Source organism: Pogona vitticeps, chromosome 1 (assembly GCF_051106095.1).
Source record: "Pogona vitticeps strain Pit_001003342236 chromosome 1, PviZW2.1, whole genome shotgun sequence".
Taxonomy (NCBI): Eukaryota; Metazoa; Chordata; class Lepidosauria; order Squamata; family Agamidae; genus Pogona; species Pogona vitticeps.
Window position 1 is genome coordinate 222,183,989 of NC_135783.1, and position 26,301 is coordinate 222,210,289.

The 26,301-nt window shown below is 41.3% G+C and overlaps 1 protein-coding gene across 5 annotated transcripts in view; it reads left to right on the forward strand.

The window, feature by feature from the left end:
• The window catches only part of LRP1B (LDL receptor related protein 1B), a 1,166,776-nt gene that overhangs the window by 851,100 nt on the left and 289,375 nt on the right, over window positions 1–26,301 (forward strand). For all 5 annotated transcript variants that reach the window (XM_072983887.2, XM_078376975.1, XM_078376977.1 and 2 more), the window contains exons 12-14: window positions 10,717–10,897; window positions 21,597–21,816; window positions 25,331–25,520. In XM_072983887.2, coding sequence (XP_072839988.2) covers window positions 10,717–10,897; window positions 21,597–21,816; window positions 25,331–25,520 — 591 coding nt within the window. The remainder of the gene's footprint in view (window positions 1–10,716; window positions 10,898–21,596; window positions 21,817–25,330; window positions 25,521–26,301) is intronic.

Sequence of the window (26,301 nt, forward strand, 5' to 3'; positions counted from 1 at the left end):
CCCAGTGCTTGCTGGGAAATCTTAAAGAGTTGACCTGTAACACTGTACATGGCTTGGAGCCAGAAATTCTGAATGACCTTCTTTCCCTGTATGTTTCTGCCTGAAATTTAGTATCCTTAGTGGAGGCCTTCTGGTGTGTCCCATGATCCTGAGAGATTGCACTGATGAGTACACAAGGCAGAGTTTTCCTTGTAGCAGCTTCTGGCTTCTGACAAACAGTCCAAATTGTACGATTGCATTTGAACTGTAATTTCAAAATTGACTTTTGAAATCATTCTAAATCTGCCCTTAAATAAGATTTCAGATACATTTTATTGTATATTGCTCTGCCATATGGGCAGAAAAGCAACTAATAAATATTTTAAGTAAATAAACATATGTTTTATCATCTGAAGGATCATTCAAGAGCAGCTCACCATGGAAATACTTAAGAAAAAGTCTCTTGGTATGTGTTCTGTGCTTCAAGAAATAAAATCTATTATTTTATTTTTTTTTATTTATACAAATTTATTTGTATTTCTGTATGAATATATTTCCTGCTTGTTCCCTTAGTGTGAGATGTGAAATTGGCTATGTAACATATTTACATAGCATGTGTTTACTTTGGCTGCCTACAGAAAATGCAGGTAGCATCAGGCCAGTGATTATATAAAAAAGAGATAAGGCACAAGATTAAGGGTTGTGGGTTGAGTCCAATAGAATACTAGATTTTGCACAACTCATGTTCCTCTCAAAATGCACACCTATATATTCTAGAAATGTAATGTAAATGTATACAAAATCAAGAGCCTAAATTTATGTATGGATCTTCTATGTATTAACAAGTCATCATGGGACTTAGTTGGTTCCTATGATATTGCCATTCCTGTACCAATACTGTATCCCTTTTTCTAAGATGGCCTGTAAAGTTAAAGTAATATTATTCTCATCTCTGAAATCCAATTAGTCAAAACTCATTTTCCTAGTGTATAAGCTCTAGCATAATTGTGCCCAGACAATTATGCTAGAGATTTTACAAGAAAGCAACAGAGATGTGTACGTATGTTTAAACCAGCCGATAGCCTTGCTATCAATTCCCTTAAGGGCCAAGTTTACCTTCTCAAAAGTTTGCCTTTCATTATCTGTTAGAAGTACATAAATTATTAAAATTGCTAAAACGTTGCTCCTCAGTTGGAGTAGTAAAGGGGAAACAGATTGAAGCATAGTTAAATGTAAGAACTTGAAAAATCAACCTGTTGCTACTAACATTGAAAACTGAAAATGTTTACCTTGCTAAACTGACATTGAGTGTATTCTATGCCATCCAGTCAGAACCAACTAATAGCAACTCTAATGGGGTTTTCAAAGTAAATGAGATATTTAAGGTTTTACCAGTTCCACTCCCTCAGTAAATTTCCATGGCCAAGTGGGGATTTGAACCCTGTTTTTCAGAGCCTTAGTCCATCTATCCACTATACCACACTGGGGATCCGTGTTAGTAACTGACATTACTAACATCTTAATTAAAACACTACTTTGGTGTGCTCTCTATGGGGAGCACATTAATCTATTCTTTCCATCAAAAGCCCCATTCCTAAATAGACAGGAAGCTTACATGACTTACAGGGGGTCAGTTACTTCCTGTTTTGAAGTAGCATACAATTTTCCTCGGTTTTAATACTATGCTACTGTATATAGAAAAGAAAGTCTGTGTATTGATTTTCCATAAACTTTCAAAATGTGTGCACCTCTATTATGCCATATCTTAGCTATTTTTTCTAAGCTGAAAAGAGCAATATTATAATGTAACAAATCAATCTAGTGTGTTAGAGAATGGAATGGTTTGCATATAAACATACCGCTGTAGCTGCTAGATTTAATTACTTTGGAAGATGCCAAGTCTGGTGCATTTGGAAACACAGAAATAGGAAAAAAAGCATATTTTTTAAAAAAATATTTGATATATTGTAAGATCTGGAAAATCTTTGTTCTAATGATCTAAAGTGCCTAATCTGCATTTAGCCTTGTGTAAAGTATTTTCTGTATATGTATAGTTATTTTCAGATCTGGCTATATTATGTTTTGCAGTAAATGCCTCCCATGTAACTTTCTGTGGTATCACAACTTTATTTAGAAGATTCTCTTAATGTGGAAGTTCCTGGCTTTTTTAAACATATATGTATTGTGCATGTTTCCTTTGTTGGGATATCGTGAATTCTACATTCCAGCCACTATGGGGTTAATGTCTTTATCTTAGCTGAAGTGGAGCTCACTTGGAAGGATGCCCTAGTTTAGAGACAATGAGTTCTGTTTCTGAACCCTCTAAGAGCCTATAAAAGGAGTCAATAGGTTTTGCTTCACTTAGAGATGTAGACAGTGGTGCAGTCAGACAGAGACTGTGTGTGCTTGCCATGTGCGTTGCCTGAGCTGATGTTGCCCGACTTGCTTTCATTATTTTGGTATGTTTTGTTACGTAGTCTTTGTAGTTTGTTGTTTTTCTAGGAATGCCTTATTTACCCTTCCCTAAGAAACCCTGTTTATTACCTTATTACTTCACTTTTGTCTCCATTTTTTCTGCAATCCTTGAAAATGACTAAAATCCTATTGCTTAGCATTTTGTTGTTGTTATTTAGTCGTTAAGTCATGTCCGACTCTTTGTGACCCCATGAACCAGAGCACGCCAGGCCCTCCTGACTTATACTGCCTCCCGGAGTTGGGTCAAATTCAGGTTGGTCGCTTCGATGACACCGTCCAACCATCTCATCCTCTGTTGTCCCCCTCTCCTCTTGCCTTCACACTTTCCCAAAATCAGGGTCTGTTCCACGGAGTCTTCTCATGAGATGGCCACAGTATTGGAGCCTCAGCTTCAGGATCTCTCTTTCCACTGAGCACTCCGGCTTGATTTCCTTTAGAATGGATAGGTTTGTTCTCCTTGCAATCCAGGGGACTCTCAAGAGTCTTCTCCAGCACCACAGTTCAAAAGCATCAATTCTTCAGCTGTCAGCCTTCTTTATGGTCCAACTCTCACTTCCATACACCACTACCAGAAAAACCATAGCTTTGACTATGCAGACTTTTGTCAGCAAGGTGATGTATCTGCTTTTTAAGATGCTGTCTAGGTTTTTATTTATCTATCTATCTATCTATCTATCTTTAGACTTTATCTGTCTCCTGAGAAACCTATATGTGGGACAGGAAGCAACAGTTAGAACTGGTCATGGAACAACTGAGTGGTTCAAAATTGGGAAAGGAGTACGGCAAGGCTGTATATTGTCCCCCAGCTTATTTAACTTATATGCAGAATACATCATGCGGAAGGCTGGACTGGAAGAAACCCAAGCCGGAATTAAGATTGCTGGAAGAAATATCAACAACCTCCGATATGCAGATGATACCACTCTGATGGCAGAAAGTGAGGAGGAATTAAAGAACCTTGTAATGAGAGTGAAAGAGGAGAGTGCAAAAAATGGTCTGAAACTCAACATCAAAAAAACTAAGATCATGGCCACTGGTCCCATCACCTCCTGGGAAATAGAAGGGGAAGATATGGAGGCAGTGTCAAATTTTATCTTCCTGGGCTCCATGATCACTGCAGATGGAGACAGCAGCCCTGAAATTAAAAGACGCCTTCTTCTTGGGAGGAAAGCGATGACAAATCTTGACAGCATCTTGAAAAGCAGAGACATCACCTTGCCAACAAAAGTCCGAATAGTCAAAGCTATGGTTTTTCCTGTCGTGATGTATGGAAGTGAGAGCTGGACCATAAAGAAAGCAGACCGCCAAAGAATTGATGCCTTTGAATTGTGGTGCTGGAGGAGGCTCTTGAGAATCCCCTGGACTGCAAAGAGAACAAACCTATCAGTTCTAAAGGAAATCAACCCTGAGTGCTCACTGGAAGGACAGATCCTGAAGCTGAGGCTCCAGTACTTTGGCCATCTCATGAGAAGAAAAGAGTCCTTGGAAAAAACCTTGATGTTAGGAAGGTGTGATGGCAAGAGGAGAAGGGGACGACCGAGGATGAGATGGCTGGACAGTGTCTGCGAAGCAACCAACATGAACCTGACACAACTCCGGGAGGCAGTGGAAGACAGGAGGGCCTGGCGTGCTCTGGTCCATGGGGTCACGAGGAGTCGGACACGACTAAACGACTAAACACACACATCTATCTATCTATCTATCTATCTATCTATCTATCTATCTATCTATCTATCTATCTATCTATCTATCTATCTATCTATCTATCTATCTATCTATCTATCTATCTGTCTGTCTGTCTATCTATCTATCTATCTATCTATCTATCTATCTATCTATCTATCTATCTATCTATCTATCTATCTATCTATCTATCTTATTTATTTATTTATTTATTTATTTATTTATTTATTTATTTATTTATTTATTTATTTATTTATTTATTTATTTATTTATTTATTTATGCCACGCCTATCTGGACTACCAGTCCACTCTAGGTGGCTTCCAATACAGAATAAAACAATAAGACACAAGAATGTACATGATCGTTAAATAACAATTACAATTTTAAAAAAGAAAATTAAAATAGGGGAGAATAGGAAGAGAAATCAAGAATTGGAGGGAGGGAAGGCCTGGATATACAACCATGTTTTTAACTGGGTTGTAAAGATACCCAGCGTAGGGGCCACGCGAATCTCCGGAGGGAGGGTGTTCCAGAGGTGAGGAGCCACTGCCAAGAAGGCCTGGTTTCGTGTCTTCTCCTTCCAGGCCTCTCTCGGCATCAAGCTCCTCAGCCTCACCTCCTGACTCGCATGGGTGATCTGGGTAGACCTTGGTGTAAGCAGGCATTCCGCCAAATATCGAGGTCCTAAACCATTTAGGGCCTTGTAAGTAAGCATTAAGACTTTGAAGTCAACGTGGAAACAAATGGACAGCCAATACAGTGCGGCCAGAGTTGGAGAAATGTGTTGGTATTTTCTCATTCCAGTCTGGCCGCCACATTCTGCACCACCTGAAGTTTCCGCATCAGCCTCAAAGGCAGCCCCACGTAGAGCACGTTACAGTGGTCTAATCTTGAGATTACGAGCATATGCACCAAGGTAGTGAGTGCCCCCGTGTCGAGGTAGGGCCACAGCCGGGCTATCTGCCAGAGGTGAAAAAAAGGTGTTGCGGACTACCGACGCCACCTGCATTTCCATGGTGAGCATTGGGTTCAAATGTATGCCCAAGCTGCGGGCCCCACTCTTCGCATCCATGGTCACCCCCCCAAAATGAGTCACCCAAGCCGCCAACCACAGGGCCACCCACCCTCAGAACTTCTGTCTTGTCCGGGTTCAGCCTCAGCCCATTCTCCTGCATCCATTGCAGTATGGCCCCCAGGCAGCGCTGAAGGGACAGGACGGCATCACCTGCAGTTGGTGAAAAGGAGATGTAGAGCTGGGTATCATCGGCATATTGATGACACGAAGCCCCACATCCCTTATTGACCCCACCCAGCGGCCTCATATAGATGTTGAACAGCATTGGGGAGATGTTCGACCCCTGTGGAACCCCACAATTGAGACTCCATGGGGCCGAGACACTCTCCCCAAGCTGCACTCTCTGGGGATGGGCCCCAAGATGGAACGGAGCCAGGCGAGTGCCGAGCCACCAATTCCCAACTCGGAGAGCCTCCCCAGGAGGATACCATGGTCGACAGGATCAAAGGCCGCTGAGATGTCGAGGAGGACCAACAGAGACATTTTACCCCTGTCAGCCTCCTTCAACAGGTCATCGTACAGGGCGACCAATGCCGTCTCTTTGCCATGGCGCGGCCTGAAGCCCAACTGGAACGGGTCCAGGGCGTCTGTTTCATCCAAGTAGGCCTGAAGCTGATCAGCCACCACCCTCTCGACCACTTTGCTCATGAAAGAAACTTTGGCGACGGGCCTATAATTGCCAATATCGTCCACCGCCATATTGAGTTTCTTTCTTATGGGCCTAATGAATGTCTCCTTAAAGAAAGACCCATTTATTACTACTGTGACCATTCAGTTGTTATCAGCTTGGCTGCTTTGATTAGCCAGGCCGGGCAAGGGTCAAGGGAGGAGGTGGTGGCCCAACAGCAATCAAGCATCTTGTCTACAGTGTCAGGCGTCACAGGCTGAAAAGAATCGAAGGTTACCGTGCAAGGCGGAGCACTGGACATTTCAGCTCGACTCACTGTATTCAAAAAAGGAGATGGCCTCCCGACAGATGGCCTCCACTTTAGATTTTGAAAAGGCTGCAAACTGGTCAGGTGAAAAACTAGGGGGAGGCCTATCATCCGGACCAGTTCCGGATAGGTCGCACACTATACGGAATAACTCCGCCTGCTGGTTGGACGCTTCGCTTATCCGGTTAGCGAAGAATGATTGACATGCAGCCTTTACCTTAGTTAGGTAAAGGTTAGTTGCAACCCTACAGCTATCCAATCATAATTCGTTGGGTTCTTCCTCCACCTACGCTCTAACCTTCTCCTATATCGCTTCATCACTCAAAGCTCCTGGTTAAACCAGGGCGCAAGCCGAGCTTTGCGCTGGAGAGGGCGTTTAGGCGCGATCATGTCTATAGCCCTCGTGGCAGCGATGGACCAGCTGTCAACCAGAGCCTCGACAGGAGCGCCAGCCAGGTCAGCTGTAACACCTCTCATGGCCTCCTGGAATCCAACAGGATCCAGTAGCCTTCAAGGGCAGACCATAGATATAGGTTCCTGCTCCCTGCGAGGGGAGAGTGCCATTGAGAGGTTACATTTTATTAGGTGGTTATCTGACCATGACAAGGGGACTGACACAAGGTCGGTCACCATCAGATCACACTCATTCCAATTGGTGGAAAAGACCAGGTCCAACGTATGGCCACCCACGTGGGTGGGGCCGATGACATATTGCGACATGTTCAAGGAAGCCATGGTTTCCAAGAACTCAAGAGCTGGCCCAGTAGTCTCTGCCCCCGCGTGCATGTTGAAGTCACCCAAGACCAGAAGCCTCGGGGATCCCAACAATGCTGCAGAGACAAAGTCAGCCAGATCTGGTAGGGAAGTGGCTGGGTCGTGGGAAGCAGAGTAACCCAGCAAAATCTCAATACCATCCCTTGCCCCAATCGACATGTGGAGTGCCTCTAGACCTGGCTTTACCACCAAGGAGCACCTAGTAACTTCTAAGATGGATTTGTAAACAATGGCTACTCCCCCCCACCCCTCCAGTCTACCCTGGTGCAGGGCAGCATAACCGGGCGGGGAGGGCCCCCCTCCCCACTAATCCACATCTCGGTTATGCATGCTAGGTCTGCATCCTCCTCCAGGATAAGATCATGGATCACCTGGGGTTTGTTGGATACAGACCTGGTGTTCAACAGTATCAGATTTAGAGTGGAGGGCTGGTTGGGCTGGCTACCTCAACACTGTGGGTTGATCACAGTCTCAGAACAATGAACAGCCATCAAACATCTGTTCATCATTGTTCTGAAACGAGTAGGGACTCTGCCAACCCCATATCTCCCTCTACCCTTGATCACCAGGATGTTCAAAGGCCCCTCGCTGGGCAGGTTTGTCATCACTTTCCTCCCAAGAAGAAGGCGTCTTTTAATTTTGTGGCTGCTGTCACCATTTGCAGTGATCACGGAGCCCAAGAAAGTAAAATTTGTCACTTCCTCCATATCTTCCCCTTCTCTTTGCCAGGAGGTTATGGGGTGAGTGGCCGTGATCTTAGTTTTTTTGACGTTGAGCTTCAGACCATTTTTTTGCACTCTCCTCTTTCACCCTCATTATGAGGTTCTTTAACTCCTTCTCACTTTTTGCCATCAGAATGGCATCATCTGTGTATCTGAGATTGTTGGTATTTCTTCCTGCAATCTTAATTCCAACTTGGAATTCCTCCATTCCAGCCTTTCGCTTGATGTATTCTGCATATAAGTTAAATAAGCAAGGGGACAATATATAGCTTCGTCATACTCCTTTCCCAATGTTGAACCAATCAGTTGTTCCACATTGAGTTCTAACTGTTGCTTCCTGTCCCACATATAGATTTATCAGGAGATAAAGGTGGTCAGGCGCCCCCATTTCTTTAAGAACTTGCCATAGTTTGCTGTGGTCCACACAGTCAAAAGCTTTTGCGTAGTCAATGAAGCAGATGTTTTTATGGAACTCTCTGGCTTTCTCCATAATCCAGCGCATGTTAGCATTTTGGTCTCTAATTACTCTGCCCCTTCGAAATCCAGCTTTTACTTCTGGAAGTTCTCAGTCCATATTTGCACAAAATGTTCCTTTAATGTCTCCAATTTTGTTGAACAGATCTCTGGTTTTTTTCTTTCTATTATTTTCCTCCATTTCTTTGCACTGTTCATTTAAGAAGGCCCTCTTGTCTCTCCTCACTAAGCATTCAGTTTTCTGTGACTTTCCCTTGCATATTGTTTCCCTTGTCCTCTATGCTATTTTTAAGGCCTCGTTGGATGGTCACTTTGCTTTCTTGCATTTCCTTTTCCTTTGGGATGGTTTTTGTTGCTGCCTCCTGTACAGTGTTACGAGCCTCCATCCATAGTTCTTCAGGCACTCTGTCCACCAAATCGACTTCCTTAAATTTGTTCTTCACTTCCACTGTGTATTCATAAGATATTTGGTGTAGGTTATACCTGACTAGCATAGTGGTTTTTCCTACTTTCTTCAGTTAAACTTGAATTTTGCTATAAAAAGGAGCTGATGATCAGAGCCATAATCAGCCCCAGGTCTAGTTTTTGCTGACTTTATAGAGCTTCTCCATCTTTGGCTGCAAAGAATATAATCAATCTGATTTTGGTATTGCCCATCTGGTGATATCCATGTATAGAGTCGCCTCTTACGTTGTTGGAAAAGAGTGTTTGTGATGACCAGCTTGTTCTCTTGACAAAACTCTATTAACCTTTGCCCTGCTTCGTTTTGAACTCCAAGGCCAAACTTACCTGTTGTCCCTTTTATCTCTTGACTCTCTACTTTAGAATTCCAGTCCCCTAGAAAGAGAAGAACATCTTTTTTTGGTGTCAGTTCTAGAAGGTTTTGTAAGTTTTCATAGAATTGGTCAATTTCAGCCTCTTCAGCAGGGGTGGTTGGTGCATAAACTTGGATTACTGTGATGTTGAAAGGTCTGCCTTGGATTCGTATTGAAATCATCCTATCTTTTTGAGACTGTATCCCAGTACAGCTTTTCTCACTCTTTTCTTGACTATGAGGGCTACTTCATTTTTTCTACACGATTCTTGCTCACAATAGTAGATATGATAATTGTCTGAATTGAATTCACCCATTCTCGTCCATTTTAGTTTACTAACACCCAGGATGTCAATATTTATTCTTGCCATCTGCTGTTTGACCACACCCAGCTTACCAAGGTTCATAGATCCTACATTCCAGGTTCCTATGCAGTATTTTTCTTTGCAGCATCGGACTTTCCTTTCACTTCCAGGTGTGTCTGCAGCCAAGCGTCCTTTCGGCTTTGGCCCAACCACTTCATTAGCTCCGGAGCTACTTGTACTTGTCCTCCACTCTTCCTCAGTAGCATGTTGCATACCTTCCGACCTGAGGGGCTCATCTTCCAGCGTCATATCTTTTAGAACTCTCTGCTATGACCTGTCCGTCTTGGGTGTACCTGCACAGCATAGCATACAGCTTCTCTGAATTACTCAAGCCTCTTCGCCACGACAAGGCAACAATCCGTGAAGGGGAATATATTGCTTAGCATAGTACATTGCAATTGAAGTATGCCCAGTGCTGAGTCAACTGATCCATAGAATTCATAGATTTAGTGGGCCTAGAGTTCAGTTGCAACATAGTATACTAAGCAACAGGATTCAAAAACAGGTTTCACACATTTTAAGACACTTAAAAATGAGCGAAAACAGACATCGGAAAGCCATTCAAAAGCACTGAAGCCTGCTTCAGTGCTTTTGAATGGCTTTCCCTTGGGGGAAACATTGTTTCACTTAGCAATGTTTCCTATGGGGATTTTCGCTTAAGGACGGCAATCTGTTCCCATTGGAACGGATTAACCGGTTTTCAATGCATTCCTATGGGAAATGGTGTTTCGCTTAATGATGTTTTCCCATAGCGATGTTTTTTTGGAACCAATTAACATCGTTAAGCGAGGCACCACTGTAGTAGCTACCATCTTATTACTTTGATCATGTATACATTTGTGTTATCACGTTCATATACATTGTCTTTTCAAGGAGCTTAGAGTAGCATTTTTACTTTACAAGAAATCTGTGGGGAAGATCATTCTGAGATGTGGTGATTTCTTGAAAGCCCTGTAACTTTTATGGCTAAACAGATGTCCAAGGAATCTAGTAGTATGCCACACTGATCATTTGCTTTGTTGTCATACAGTAGTTTTTATAGTATATTCACAAAAAGCTACTTTTGACTTTGGGGTTTCTGTGTGTAACATCTAAGAGTACATTGTCATGCTTGCAAACATATTTATGGTGGCCCTGAAGATGAATATGCAGCTATATGGGGTAATAGTATATACTAGAAGCGTGAATAATTGTGCTTTTGAACGATAGCTCCGAGACATTCCCTGGCACCATCTCTACTAGCCATCTTGCTAGGGGAGTTTTGGGTGCTAGAAGCCAAAACCAGAAATAAGCACATTCCAGGATAAACATGTAACTTTAATCACATTTGGCCCATGGAAGATGATAACTAAAATAGGCTAGAATGTAATAAATAAGAACACAAATAATCGATAATTTATATGATGTTTGTTGAAACAGATCTCGATAATGTGGAAGGTATTGCCGTGGACTGGCTTGGAAATAATCTGTTTTGGACAAATGATGGCTACAGGAAAACCATCAATGTTGCCAGACTAGAGAAAGCCACTCAAAGTCGGAAGACTCTGTTAGAAGGAGACATGTCCCATCCTCGAGGAATTGTCGTGGATCCTGTTAATGGGTATGGACGACATTTATTTATTTATTTATTTATTTATTTATTTATTTATTTATTTATTTATTTATTTATTTATACCCCGCCTGTCTGGTCATTGCGACCACTCTAGGCGGCTTACGACACAAAATACAAGAACAATATAAGAAAGGAATTTTTACACAATTAAAGAATTCTACAAGATGGAAAGCAAACAAAATAAATCATAATAAAGAACGAAAGGGAGAAAGTCAGGAATTAACTGGGGGGAAAGGCCTGCCTAAAAGTCCACATTTTTAGTTGGTTTTTAAAAATAGCCAATGAGGGAGCCGCGCGAATCTCTGGAGGCAGATTGTTCCAGAGGCAAGAAGCCACTGCCGAGAAGGCCCGGTTTCTTGGTTTTTTTTGCTTCCGGGCCTCCCTCTGCGTCAGGCTCCTCAGCCTCACCTCCTGACTCACACGAGTGACACGGGTAGAACTAGGTGGGAGTAAGCGTTCTGCCAAGTATCGAGGCCCTAAACTGTTTAGGGCTTTATATGTAAGCATCAAAACTTTGAAGTCAATGCGCAACCGAATGGGCAGCCAATGCAGCGTGGCCAAAATAGGAGAAATGTGGTGGTATTTTCTTGCTCCACTAAGGAGTCTGGCCGCTGCATTCTGCACCACTTGGAGTTTCCGCGTCAACTTCAAAGGTAGCCCCACATAGAGCGCATTACAGTAGTCTAATCCTGAGATTACGAGTGAATGCACCAAGATAGTGAGCGCCCCCACATTGAGATAGGGTCACAGCCGGGCTATCCGCCAAAGATGGAAAAAAGCAGTGCGGACCACTGACGCCACCTGAGTCTCCATGGTGAGTGCCGGGTCCAGATCAATCCCCAGACTGTGGACCCCACTCTTTGTGGCAAGGGTCACCCCCCCCAAAACGACAGTCACCCAAGCCACCGATACTGGGGGCACCCACCCTCAGAACCTCCATCTTGTCCGGGTTCAGCCTCAGCCCATTTTCCTGCATCCATTGCAGTACAGCCCTCAGGCAGCGCTGAAGGGAGAGAACGGCATCACCTGCAGTTGGTGGAAAGGAGATGTAGAGCTGGGTGTCATCAGCATATTGATGACACGATGCCCCAGACCCCCTGATGACCCCACCCAGCGGCCTCATATAGATGTTGAACAGCTTTGGGGAGATGTTCGACCCCTGTGGAACCCCACAATTGAGGCTCCATGGGTCCGAGACATTCTTGCCAAGCTGTACTCTCTGGGGATGGTCCTCCAAGAAGGATTGGAGCCAGGCAAGCACCAGGCCACCAATTCCCAACTCAGAAAGCCTCCCCAGGAGTATACCGTAGTCAACGGTATCGAAGGCGGCTGAGATGTCAAGGAGGACCAATAAGGACATATTGCCCCCATCGGCCTCCCTCAACAGGTCATCCAACAGTGTGACCAGTGCTATTTCTGTACTGTGGCGCGGCCTGAAGCTCCGACTGAAATGGATCCAGGGCATCTGTTTCATCCAAAAGAGCCTGAAGCTGATCAGCCGCCACCCTCTCGACCACTTTGCTCATGAAAGAAACATTGGTGACGGGCCTATAATTACCAATTTTGTCTGCTGCCAAATTCGGTTTCTTATGTGCCTGAGTGCCTCCTTGAGGGTAGGAGGTACCCCGCCCTCAAGGAAAGACCCATTAATTATCGCTGTGGCCCATTCTGTCATTGTAGGCTTGGCTGCTTTGATTAGCCAGGCCGGGCAAGGGTCAAGGGAGGAGGTGGTGGCACGACGGCGATCAAGCGCTTTGTCCACAGTACCCGGCATCACAGGCTGAAAGCGATCAAGGATCACTGGGCAAGACAGAGCACTGGACATCTCTGATCAACTCATTGTATTTAAAAAAGGAGAGAGATCCTGGCAGATAGCCTCCACTTTAGATTTTTTAAATGCTGCTAATTGGTCCGGTGAAAAACTAAGGGGAGGCCCATCACTCAGACCAATTCCGGATAGGTCGCACACTATACGGAATAACTCCGTCTGCTGGTTGGATGCTTTGCTTATCCGGTTACCGAAGTATGCATGAGCAGAAGCCTTTACCTTAGCCAGGTAGAGGTTAGTCGCGACCCTGACAGTTATCCAATTGTAATCCATCGGATTCTTCCTCCACTTGCGCTCTAGCCTTCTCCTAAACTGCTTCATCGCTCGCAGGTCCTGGTTGAACCAGGGCGCAGGCTGAGTTCTGCATTGGAGAGGGCGTCTAGGTGCGATTGTGTCTACAGCCTTGATGGTAGCAGTGAACCAGCCAGCAACCAGAGCCTCGACTTTTATTATTTGAAATAAATTATGATCCATTTGAAAGTGAATAAAATTGCAAATCCTTTCTTCTTCTTTGTACAGTTCAACAGGGAATTTAGAAGATGCTAGTATTTAATCAAACATTATCATTTGTGTATTTGCGAAGGCTTTCACGGCCGGGATCTAATGGCTGTTGTGGGTTTTTCGGGCTTCTTGGCCGTGTTCTGAAAGTGGTTCTTCCTAACGTTTCGCCAGTCTCTGTGGCCGGCATCTTCAGAGGACAGCAAACAGTTTGCTGTCCTCTGAAGATGCCGGCCACAGAGACTGGCGAAATGTTAGGAAGAACCACTTTCAGAACACGGCCAAGAAGCCCGAAAAACCCACAACAGCCATTATCATTTGTCCTTATATATAGTCCCAGCATGCCCCATGAGCAAAATCCAAGTGTTAAGTTCCTAATGCCATTCAGGAGATCTGAAAAATATGCTTAAAGAATGTTAATATGATTGCTGATGCTATCAGCATAACATCTTTCTAAAAGAGAGAGCAAATTGGTGAAAGGCAATTCCTCAGTACTGTTATCTCCTCTAATCTCAAATACAGTTCAAGAACCAATTCAGCAAAATTCACAGTTGAATTCAAAACCAATCAAGACGTTCCTAAGCCTTCTCAATTGCTACTCTAGCAGGTGTTTGTCTAGCTATTTTTACCTATCTTCAAGATCTCTTCAGTCTAATTACACAATCGTATTGCATCTTCTGTCGTAGTAATAGGCCTTCGGATTGTCTGAATGCCAATAATAGTTTTACAACCTTAAGTTGATCTTACAAGGCATCTCTGAGTCCTAAACATATTCTTAGTGTTTCTTTCCTTAGTATGTAACAATGTTTACTGAACTGTGTCAGGCAGCTAATTCTGACCATTGGCATCCTATTTCAAAATGGCATGAAAATGAATTTGAACCATTCATGGACACCAAATTTAATTCTTTCACTTTAATTCTGTCTTTATGTAATGTAAAAAAGAGCATCAGTTGCCAAAATCCAGGTGGACTAAAGTCTGTGTTTTTAAAGTTGTTAATTAGAGAGGGGGGTAATTGTATATGAATATGAATGTCCCCGCAAAGCTGGACTTAATGAGAGTCTGGCCCATGAGGCTGGACTGTCCACTCATATGTGCAGTGGCCCTGCTCAGCTTTCCATTCACTCCCGGATCGCCGCTCTCTTCCCACTCGGCTGGCCACTTGGCAGCTGTGCAGGGAGACTCATCCTCCTTCCCCCTGCCTGGAGTGGCTAGCCGAGCAGGAAGAGAGCGGGGCTCCAGGAGTGATTGGAAGTATGAGCAGGCCTGCTGCTGCCACTGGACACATGAGTGGATAGTCCAGCCCCCGGGGGGGGGCGGACCCTAGTTAAATCCAGCTGTGTGGAGATTTTCGTATTCAAATACCCCCATCTCTAGTTAATATACAATAAGATATCTGGACAAAGTAGATTCAATCTGCATAAAGCTTTTATTGATGTGAGCATCTTCCAAAAAGAGTTCCATGCAGGAGAGGCTCCCAGTGGTAGATGTAAGGGGCACAATTTTACTTTTTTCTGTATCTACTGTGGGATTGTGTCCCTGCTGTCATTTTGTCCTGGAACTTTGTTACATACTTGGAAGACTATGGGAGGTGATATTGTGAGTTTGCATGTGAAGGGTAAATTAGCAAAAGTTGCTGTCCCATCTTTTTGTCAGTGGGATTCCTTTGCTAGATCAGAAGCCTATTAGGGACAAAAGGGGACATTGTATTCATGCATCACAAAGAGTTGATTTAACCCCATCTGTTTCAGCTGGAAGGTTCGAAAAAAAATATGATTTCTTGGCTGATTAGTAGCAGAGGATCTTAATGTAGTTTGTAAGCAGCCTTTTCACAAGACAACATCAGTATGCATCTCACAAAATAATTATTGTCATGATATTGTCCGTCTCACACAGTGCATATAAAGACAAACTCACAATACAAAGATGATTATTACTAATGGTGATGGTGATTATGTCATTTATATAACAAATTGCAAATGTGCAAAGCAGTTTAATTTAGTGTCTCAGTAAGAGCACAGTCTGGCCAATTTAGGTGATACTAGACTAGCTGAAGCTGTGCTGAATCTAAGTTTCTCACAATTTAAGAATGGTCAGAATCTTTTAGGATTAAAGAGGTACATCACTCCTCAGTTGATCTCTGAGATCAAATAGACAAGTGTGTTTGGGCAGCCGAAGAGCATTTCTACTGGCAGAACAGTATGCTTCTAATCCTAATCACATACAGCTGATACATATTTGAGTTAGGATTGCACTTCCTCTCTTCATCCTTGTAAACATTAATATAATTTATTTGTTTATCTCTTTGTCTTAAGATCAAATGCAACACCAATGATATGGTGTAGATGGCTGAAAATAGTGGTGTCTTCTTTCAGAAATGAGAGATTTTATTCTGCTTGACAAATCATATCTACACACACACACACACACACACACACACACACACACACACACACACACACACACACACACACACACACACACTACACCTTATACAATGCAATCCTAATTAAGAACTGAACCACCTGTCATCGGTTTGGAATGGGTAGAAACCTCTTGTGCCGGCACTACAGTCCTTGTAGTGCTACAGCTTCCCTTCCTTGTGCTGGCAAAACTCCCTGATGCCAGCTGATCTGAGAGACCTGATGTCAGAAGGATTTGCCAGAACAACTGCCATATTGACCAAGATCAGCTACCAGAAGAGTCAAAAACAAGGCAGAGAAGGGGTGCGTAAGAGCAGAGGCGGGTTATTTCACATCCAAAAACTCATCCAGACCCAGGACCCAGGCCACTGTTAGTCCAAGATGAAGGTAGTCCTAAATAATTTCCAACAACCCTTGGCTGCCAATCACTTGATTTCAGCAAAGCTTCAGCTGGCCCAGAATCCATTAAGATGGCCCTCAGCCATCTTTGCTATTTATAATTGCATCCTTAGACAATAGCTCTTTGAGAAATGGGCATTAACAATAAAAGCCTGGGTCCAGGTGAGCTCACCCTGACTTAAGAAGACAAAATATGGATGAGCCCTGTGCTCCCACAAATAGCTGTTCTTCCTTTATTTTCCATGTGCCTCACTTTTCCATTAAGTCTGATGAAAGAACCTATAACAGCTTAGGTTTAAGGTGCTAACTTTGTCCTAGTCCCGTAGCCATAGTATCCTAGTTTGGAGGTAACAGCAAACTGTAGTAACCAAGAGACTTCCTGAAATGATAGGAGGGAAAGGAAAGCATGAGGACAGAGGCACACTATGTTAGTGCACATTTGGGTTCATTCAGCCAGATGTGATTATCAGAATTGGCTTTATATGTTTTTTTTAAAAAATGTCCTTTACCATATCCCTTTGGAATTAGAAATATGAACCTGTGTTTGCAGTCAAATTCTTAAGGGAAAGAGAGCAAACTGTAATAGACTGAAATCATTAATCTGTAGATCATTTTGTAGTTCCAGTACACAATAAACTGATATTCATATAAATATCTATCATCTGCAGAGGTTGAATGTGCAATGAAAGACAATTGGACTTCTTGACCTTTTCTCCCCTTCAAAAAATATAGCAAAGCCTTGAGGGCAGCAGTACTTTAATATAAAAAAGGCTGGTATATGTTTTTCTTGTGGAGTAAAGAAATGTACCCTAAGGAAACCAGATTATTGAAAACTGGCTAATACTCAATTTAAAGATGTCCAGTGTGTTTCAGCCACTTTACTCTGTGGGATTTTTTAGGGGTTATTAGAAATGGGGAAGGTGGTGGCAGCAGCAGGGGTGGGGGGTGGGGAATACAATGGTTGCAATGATGATATTGCCATAAACATTTGCTAAGCATAATGTTTAACTCTTAATAGATTGGAAACCTGTTTAAATAATTGAATAGCTGCAAATTGACAACATGCTGCTTTCATTCCTGATCATGCACTAGTTGCGTAACTTGGACTGTGATAAGGAATGTGAGTCTGAGCTTGTTAATCAGCAGCAAATCACCACCACACTTTCCACAATTACACTTACACTGGCAGAATACATTAGGATTCTGGCCATATAACATCATGAGGATTGTGTTGAGCCTTTTTTGCACAGGTAGTGCATTCTCTGAAACATTTTGCTGAATAGGTAAAGGTAAAGGTTCCCCTTGACATTTAGTCCAGTCATGTCCGACTCTAGGGCGCAGTGCTCATCCCTGTTTCCAAGCCGTAGTGCCAGTATTTGTCTGTAGACAATCTTCCGTGGTCATGTGGCCAGCGCAACTAGACACAGAATGGCGTTACATTCCCACCATGGTGGTACCTATTTATTTGCTCACATTTTTATGTGCTTTCGAACTGCTAGGTTGGCAGGACCTGGGACAAGTGACAGGAGGTCATTCCATTGCATGGATTCGATCTTACAACTGCTGGTCTTCTGACCTTGCAGCACAGAAGCTTCTGCGGTTTAACCCGCAGCACCACCACGTCCATTATTTTGCAGAATACATTGTGATATATAATAATCCTTTGCTACATATTGTTGATTTAGCAATGTGTGTAGAAATCTCTTTCAATCTGTTTCCAACTCCACTTACAGTATCCATCGGTGAGCATTTCTGTAACAGAATTTATAAAATATTTGGAAGCCCTCTGGCCAGTCACATTTTGGAATGCCATCATTCTTTTCAAGATCTATGTTGCATATCCTTAGGTACAATCCATATAGATAATGGTAAGGCTTTGTTAAGAAGGGAAGTAGGCTGGATATTGGAAGTAGGGATGTGGCCATGTAAGGTCTGAACAAGGACTTATGACTTTGGATATATTTGTTCTCTTTAAACAAAACTGGTTACAGCAAGAGATTGATCTATAAATATTAGGCCTGTGTCTCATCATGTCACCCATTGCTCGAGTGAATTTATCACCACTATAACGATTGTACTGTCCCCCTTTTCTTCTTTTTAATAGCTCACAAAAAAATTGATTGAAATATGTTGGGTATTTTTAAAGTGATTAAAAAAAACCCTTTCCCCCCATCTTCTAATTTAGTCTTACATTCTGATTGGGTCCCAGCAAATGTATCCAGTTTCTTTTGGCTTATACAGTATTTGATGATTGGCCCAGTCTGTTTTTGTTTTCATAAAGTGATGTGATTATAATGTAGAGAGCCAAAGCAGTTGTAAAACCATAAATATTATGCTAACTAAATTCAGAGTTTAGAACCTTTGCCTCAAAATTTGTTATTTAGTGAGATCCAAAAATTTTACTTCTTTACGTAACATTTATAAGGAAATTTCAAATTTTGTAATATTGGTTATTTCATCAGTTGTTATCATTAACCATTATTTTCAAGCAAACCACAAGTATGCTACATATATTGATATATAAAGACAAAGGGCATAATCCTAACAAACCAATATTGTATATGACCAGCTAAGGTGACAGGGCAGTGGAAACTGCATTACATTCAAACCCATCTCATCCTAAGGACTACCCTCACCTTGGCCTAACCTTGTGCCAGCATAGTGGCTGTGTTGCTGGACTGGAGCAGATTAGGATCTGATGCAGCTCCACTCCTGCCTCACCCTTACAAGGGGATTCTGCTGGCACAAGGGCAGTCCATTCCAAACCTGTTACAGCCAGTGCATCTTTGAGAATTGCACAGAAAACGCTGAATAAAACATATATTTGGAATAACTCATATTGAATTATCCATGGTTTGCATTGTTACATTACACTTGGACACACACCAGTCCAATAGAAAGAGCTATTGATTTATGCCAAATAGTAGTAGTGCAAGCTATACCAGTGTCCAACCTATTTCTCTTCTCAACAAAAATCGTATTGCTTACCAATTAATAGTGCTAAGTGTATTTGAAAAATGTTCCAATACATAGGTTGCAGTCAATCAGATTGCATCTATAGGCCAGGAAGAAATGCCCGAAAAGGGTTGTTGTAAGACATATAATGAAAATAATAAAATAAGAACTACTCTGAAAGTTCCTGTGCCTAACAGTTTCCACACTCCTCATTACATTTAGACAAACACTCATATAGTAATACAGTATATGATATTGCTATTATTAAGTTGATTGCTGCCATATGATTCTCTTAACTTACAGACAAACACTGTTGTAGCTTTGCCTCTATTTTAATTAATGCTAGACAAGAACATCAGTGCCACTTAACATCGAGCCTAGTTGGGTCATGTCCTGTGTTAACTGCAAAACAAAGAAGACTACTTAAAGTAATGGCCTTTTAACAAGTCAAATAAATGTTTGGAAGTGTTATTGATTCATTGTACTGTTGAGAAGAGTAAAGAGTTCAATTCTAGGCAGCTGACATAAGGATTTCACTATAGGCACATTCTGAGGAGCAAGTTGCCTGTAGCCACATCATTTGGCTTGTAAGATGCTGAGCAGAGCACCACATATTGGAAACAAGGGTAATTCTTCTGGCATTACTCCCAGTCAATATCGTGCAGTGAAACAGAAGCTATCGTACTTCTTCTTTCACTGTTCTGCTGTTTAACATTACTGGTATTAGACTTATGGAATAAAATCACAGAAGGAAGTATTGATCTGAAAAATTGGCACAAATTATTAACATAAATTTTAGCTGCAAATGGTTCTGAGTTAAGAAGTCGTGAAACTGGTGCATGACAGCAAATTGTGGCAAATAAAGCTGTGATTTATGTTGATTGTTTTGGTGTCAGAAGGTATCAATAACAGGATTCTGGCTGATATGTCATAATGCAACATTGTTTTAATTCTACAATAACTCTATCAGTCTGTTGTTTGATAATGTATAAATTAATTCAGAAGTCTAAAGTGCTGAACTTTGTTTAGCTATATCTATATACAAAATGAAAAAGAAACTAAAGGTCTTCATTTCCACATAATAAATATAAAGTTCTGAGTTATTTGTTAAAAGGATTCTAATATGAACTGTTGCAGCATTGCAGTTAATGTCCCTAGGAGATCTCAATTTCCTCTCGGTGAGCATGCCAGTTCCATGGTCAGCAATGTGAAGAACAAAGGCACAGGATTGGCATGGACACCTTTTAAGTGTTGCCTCTGTTAGTGAGAGATAACAATTCCCTTTACCATTTCATGACCTTTCAATTTAACTTTTCACTTTGTTCTTTGAAGCCAAGTGCCAGACACTCTATGGAAGGACATCCAGTCTGAGGAATTTAAAAGTGACAGGAATGTAGGACATGGGAGTACCTAGCAGGAAATTAGCCACAGTCTTTGAAGCGCTCATGTGGTTGCATTGTTCTGAAGGAGGTGGATTCTTTCTCACAGGCACCAGACCTGCATGTCAGTGGGCAGAATTCGCAGTATAAACTGCTGCCTCTTGCGATTGTCTGCGTAAGATTACAAAATCTGTCTCTATTGGAGGCAAATTTCCCCCCAGTTGAGAAGTCACCATAGATGTTGTCAGTTGTACACTGAATCACGTAACTCAGTATGCAACTGATAATATGTAAAGTGATTTCTTAATTTAAGGCAATTCACTTCAAAAAAATATGCCAATTTTAACTAGGGAAGACGATTTGTGCCATTTCCACATGTGGATATGCCCTGAATCAGCAGTATCACTTGTCTCAAGTTGTTTAAAGTCTAATGAAGACAGAAATATACGGTACATTTTGACGAAGGTGATGTATATTATACCAGGTACAGGATAGAGACATTTCTACTAATACTGGCTGTAGTGATATGGCACATTAATTCACTACAGAAGTTATTGACTAAGGAAGGTATGGTTGGTTTGAGGATCATTACTGAATATAGTCAAAGTATTACATTTTTAAGGGAGGTAAAATGTATCATGTTCAGTGTTTGACCATTTTGTGATTGCAAAACAGTAATATTGAAAGAACAAAATTATTCATGGCCTTTTAATGAAGCAAATAGTTTTTCATGGGGGGATCTGAGCAATATTCAAAGTGTCAAAGCAACTTTGTTAGACACAATGGAAGAGTTATCCAAGCGGCTTTCATTAGATAGACGAGTTTGGCATCTTCTAAAAAAAATTAAATAAAAATATTTCAAAAATGTTATGAGCCATACTATGATGAGTTTGGAACAGTCCATTAACAGAAATCTGAGTTCTTTTATCAATCATTTAACTTTTTAATGGCATAACTGATTATCTTCTCTGTTTTGAGCAGCACTTCAGTCACACAGTTGAAGTAACTCGTTTCCTTGGTTACATATTTTTCTCAGTAAAAAGAATCAAAGGACAAGGACAAAAACAAAACACTTAGAAGCCTAAAACTAGAAACACAAACAAGTGTCAGGGTGTGTTTTCTTTTTCCTTTCAGTAATAGTCATTCTACAATCTAAATTATGTGATTCAAAGAATGAATTAATGTTCCTGTTTGCCATTTCATAGCTGGATGTATTGGACAGACTGGGAAGAAGATGAAATAGATGATAGTGTGGGAAGAATTGAAAAGGCATGGATGGATGGTTACAACCGGCAAATTTTTGTGACATCCAAGATGTTGTGGCCAAATGGATTAACGCTGGACTATCGAAGCAATATACTGTACTGGTGTGATGCCTATTATGATCACATTGAAAGAATATTTTTGAATGGCACAGATAGAAAGGTAAAGAAATTATGCTGTTGTGCTACCCAGAAGATTTTGTATCATTGAATCATATTGCTACTTTTTCCCTCTTCCTTTAAGGCTGCTTTTTTATTAGTTAACTTATAATGTATCCCACATGTGTACTCAGAAGCAAGCCTCACTGAGTCCAGTGATTCATACTCTCAGAAAAATACACCTAGCTTTTCAGACTAAGCTATTTAACCCTATTGTGTGTTAATACTCTGTTGCTTTATGTGCATGGTACTAAGCTTAAAATGTTCTTATTAAAATTAACATGATTACTATCACCAGTTACCTCAACTTGTTTGAGAATAGTCACATTAAATGTTGATTTGTAAGCATTTTTATAGCCACTTGCCACTTCTCTAAAATGAACATACATTGACATTGCTTCTGGCAGCACAATTGATCCACATAGCTGTTGTTATTGCCCATATAGATTGTAAGTAATGATTGTATGTATAAAATCTTTATGATGTAATTTGGCAATGTGTGTTGTGAAAATGGCATGGAAGGTTTTAATCCATGGAACATTTTTCTCCCTTTCCTAAAGTAAAGTATGTGTCATCAGTTCTCTGACTGCTTGGCAGAACAGGCTATCCTAAGTTTACCACAAGTGTGGCCACCATAAACAGTTCCAAGTGTATCCTTTAAATTGCTTAAGACATTTAACCAGGGCAAGATGAAACAGTATCTTCCCATGTTTAAATAGGAAAGAGGAGGCCAGTCCTACAGGAGAGTTTAACTAGAATTAAAGCAATAGATCTGTTATTGTTGTTTAGTTGTTAAGTTCTGTCCAACTCTTCGTGATCCCATGGATCAGAATACGCCAGGCCCTCCTGTCTTCCACTGCCTCCTGGACTTTGGTCAAATTCATGTTGGTCACTTTGATGACCAACGATGTCCAACCATCTCATCCTCTGTCGTTCCCTTCTCCTCTTGCCTTCACTCTCCCCCCACAACATGAGATGGCCAAAGTATTAGAGCTTCAGCTTCAGGATCTGTCCTTCCAGTGAGCACTCAGGGTTGATTTCTCAGAATGGATAGGATTGTTCTCCTTGCAGTCCAGGGGACTCTCAAGAGTCTCCTCCAGCACCACAATTCAAAAGCATCAATTCTTTGGCAGTCAGCCTTCTTTATGGTCCACTTCTCACTTCCATACATCACTACTGGAAAAGACATAGCTTTGACTATGTGGACCTTTGTCGGCAAGGTGATGTCTCTGCTTTTTAAGATGCTGTCTAGGTTTGTCATCGCTTTCCTCCCAAGAAGCAGGAATCTTTTAATTTCGTAGCTGCTGTCATCATCTGCAGTGATCTTGGAGCCCAAGAAAGTAAAATCTGTCACTGCCTCCATATCATCCCCTTCTATTTGCCAGAAGATGATGGGACTAGTGGCCATGATTTTAGTTTTTTTGATGTTGAGCTTCAGACCATTTTTGGCACGCTCCTCTTTCACCCTCATTAAGAGCTTCTTTAATTCCTTCTCATTTTCTGCCATCAGAGTGGTATCATCTGCATATCGGAGGTTGTTGATATTTCTTCTGACAATCTTAACTCCGGTTTGGGATTCATCCAGTCCAGCCATTCACATGATGTATTCTGCATATAAGTTAAATAAGCAGGGGGACGATATATAGCCTTGTCATACTCCTTTCCCAATTTTAAACCAATCAGTTGTTCCACATCGAGTTCTAACTGTTGCTTCCTGTCGCACATATAGATTTGTCAGGAGATAGATAAGGTGGTCAGGCACTCTCATTCCTTAAAGAACTTGCCATAGTTTGTTGTGGTCCACACAGTCAAAGACTTTTATGTAGTCAATGAAGCAGAAGTAGATGTTTTTCTGGAACTCTCTAGCTTTCTCCATAATCCAGCGCATGTTAGCAATTCAGTCTCTAGTTCTTCTGCCCCTTCGAAATCCAGCTTGTACTTCTGGGAGTTCCTGGTCCACATACTGGTGAAACCTACCTTGTAGGATCTTGCTAGCATGTGAAATGAGTGCAGATCTGTATGTAGATAGATCTGTATGTGGGCCGAAATCCCTTTGGGTAAACTTCTGTAGGATAGGGAAATTGAAATCACCTGCAGTAGTTCAATCTAGAATCTAATATTTTTGAATGGAACAGATAGAACGGTAAAGAAAATATGCTGTTGTTCTTTCCTTTCTTGCTGCTAATTCAAATCCCCACTGCAATCCTTCATGCTCAATCGATAATGCTATATGCCATATACTATGTAAGTTTGTGCAAGAAGATTTTGGCCATAATTTATTAGAGACTAATCTCAAGGTAATGTCAATATATGGATCTGATCCAGTGGAGGGGAAGCATTGAAACCCTAATTGTTCAATCCAACGCCTGTTCAGCAGAAAGTAAATCATAGTCACTTTGATCTAAATTTAGTTAAACTTCAAATTGATCCATAGAAATTAATGGAACTTAAGCTAGTTACGTAGTGACTTGAATACCACTGGTCTTGTTTGGCTTGCAGTAAGTATAACAAAATATGGATCCAGCCAACAGTGACCAGAGAGGTTTAGTCCATGTACAGTGTGTTCAGGATTGAAGATTTAATAGGAATTGGTTTCAAAACATTGTAGTAAGAAGACTGGGTGGTCTTCTCCATATTTTGGAAATGAGATCAGTGCCTTTCTGCAAGAGCAGTTGATCCACACTAAAAATATTAATCACTGGTGAAGGTTTTTGAGTTTGCAGAAAACGGAGAAACATGGAGGATCTGCCAGACCACCTAGCAGTAAACATTACAGTCAATGTAGTGAAAAGTCACCAGTTTTTTGTTTTTTACTATTATTCCTGGACATATTAGAAATAGACTAGCTTGGAAACACCATCAACAACTGGAGAAAAATTGTCTTCTGTTGTGTGAGTGTGTACCTTCATTTATCTGTCTATCTTTCTGTCTGTCTGTCCGCCCGTCCCTCCATCCCTCCCTTTAGTGACTGACATCCTGCTGCTTAGTATTGCAAGTCAACTACAGTGGGCTCACTGAATCATTGGAGTTTATGGAAGAGTTGACTCACCAGATCCGACAATGAGCCTTGTTTATTTGCTATGCTAAGCAACTATGCTCAGCCACTGTTATTCCAGCATTTAAGATGGGTAAAAAATCATGAGAAGAAAATTGAAACTTTTACTACAGATTTAAGCAAGTTTTCTTGCATCTAATTCCTCCAGAAGCAAGAAAGGGTTCCTCACAAGGACTGCTGTCTGAATGCCCAGATAGACAGATTCACTGGGAGCCCAAATTCACGCAGACATTCGCAATAGCAGCTCACGTCCCTATGGAAGAGGAGAGTGCATTAAATTGGCCAAAATAATTGGCATAATAGTACATCTGTCCTCTGAATGTTGTTTATTGCCAGGCTTCTTCATGTGTGGAGAAAGGAGTTCAATCCTCTTAACTCTCATTATTTTCATGGCTGAATTCTGATGCTTTTAATGATGCACTGGATTTTAGAAACTGTTCAACTAACATCAAATTCATTGCAGGTGGTCTACAGTGGAAAAGAACTTAACCATCCATTTGGACTGTCACACCATAGGAATTATATCTTTTGGACAGATTATATGAATGGTTCTATTTTCCAGCTGGATTTGGTGACTAGAAATGTTACACTTCTAAGAAGTGAGAGATCACCTTTGTTTGGACTGCAGATTTATGATCCCCAGAAGCAGCAAGGTATAGAAAACAATATTTTCTGCATTCACACCAAGCTGTGTGTTAACATTAGTTACAGAAAGGGTAACTATTTCTCATTGCCTCTGTCTCTGCCAGAAGCCTGCTTTTTGAGTACCACTCTGATCCAAAAAAGATGTATGCCCATGTTAGAGTGCTAAACTAAGGAAGATGTGGGATATATTTGAAAAATGTTAGGTACAACTAAGTCCCACTGAAATAAATTGGATTTAAGTTATCAATTCCATGGGAAGTTAGTTGCAATTAACTTGTGTGATTATGCTATATAAAATTAGTTATAAATAGAAGACATGAGCTATTCAATTAACCGTGGATTATAAACAAGGATTAGTGTCTTTCTTCTGATCTTCTCAAAATTACTATTGGATGCTGTGCAAATATACCCATCTGCAATGAAGAGTTTCCAGTCTGTGGCTGAAACTATGTTGCGTAATGTAGGAAGTTACTGCTAGAGTATGCCCACTGAAGTAGTGGAGCTTACGAAAAAGCTGACTCACTAAACCCCATAGATTCAATGGGCCTGTTCTAGTGCAACTTACTATACTCAACAGTAGAATTTCAGTCATCGAAGCATAATTCATGTTGGCCATGTCCTTGCAACATTACAGTTACTCTTGCAAAGAGTATACATTTTAGGCAATACTAGTTCTATTTTCATGTGCATGCATGTGTGTGTGTGTATTTATTTGTACATATAAAGATAATAAAAAATAAACAGTTTTTGATTGACGTACTGTTCAGTTCTCATTATCTACACACACAC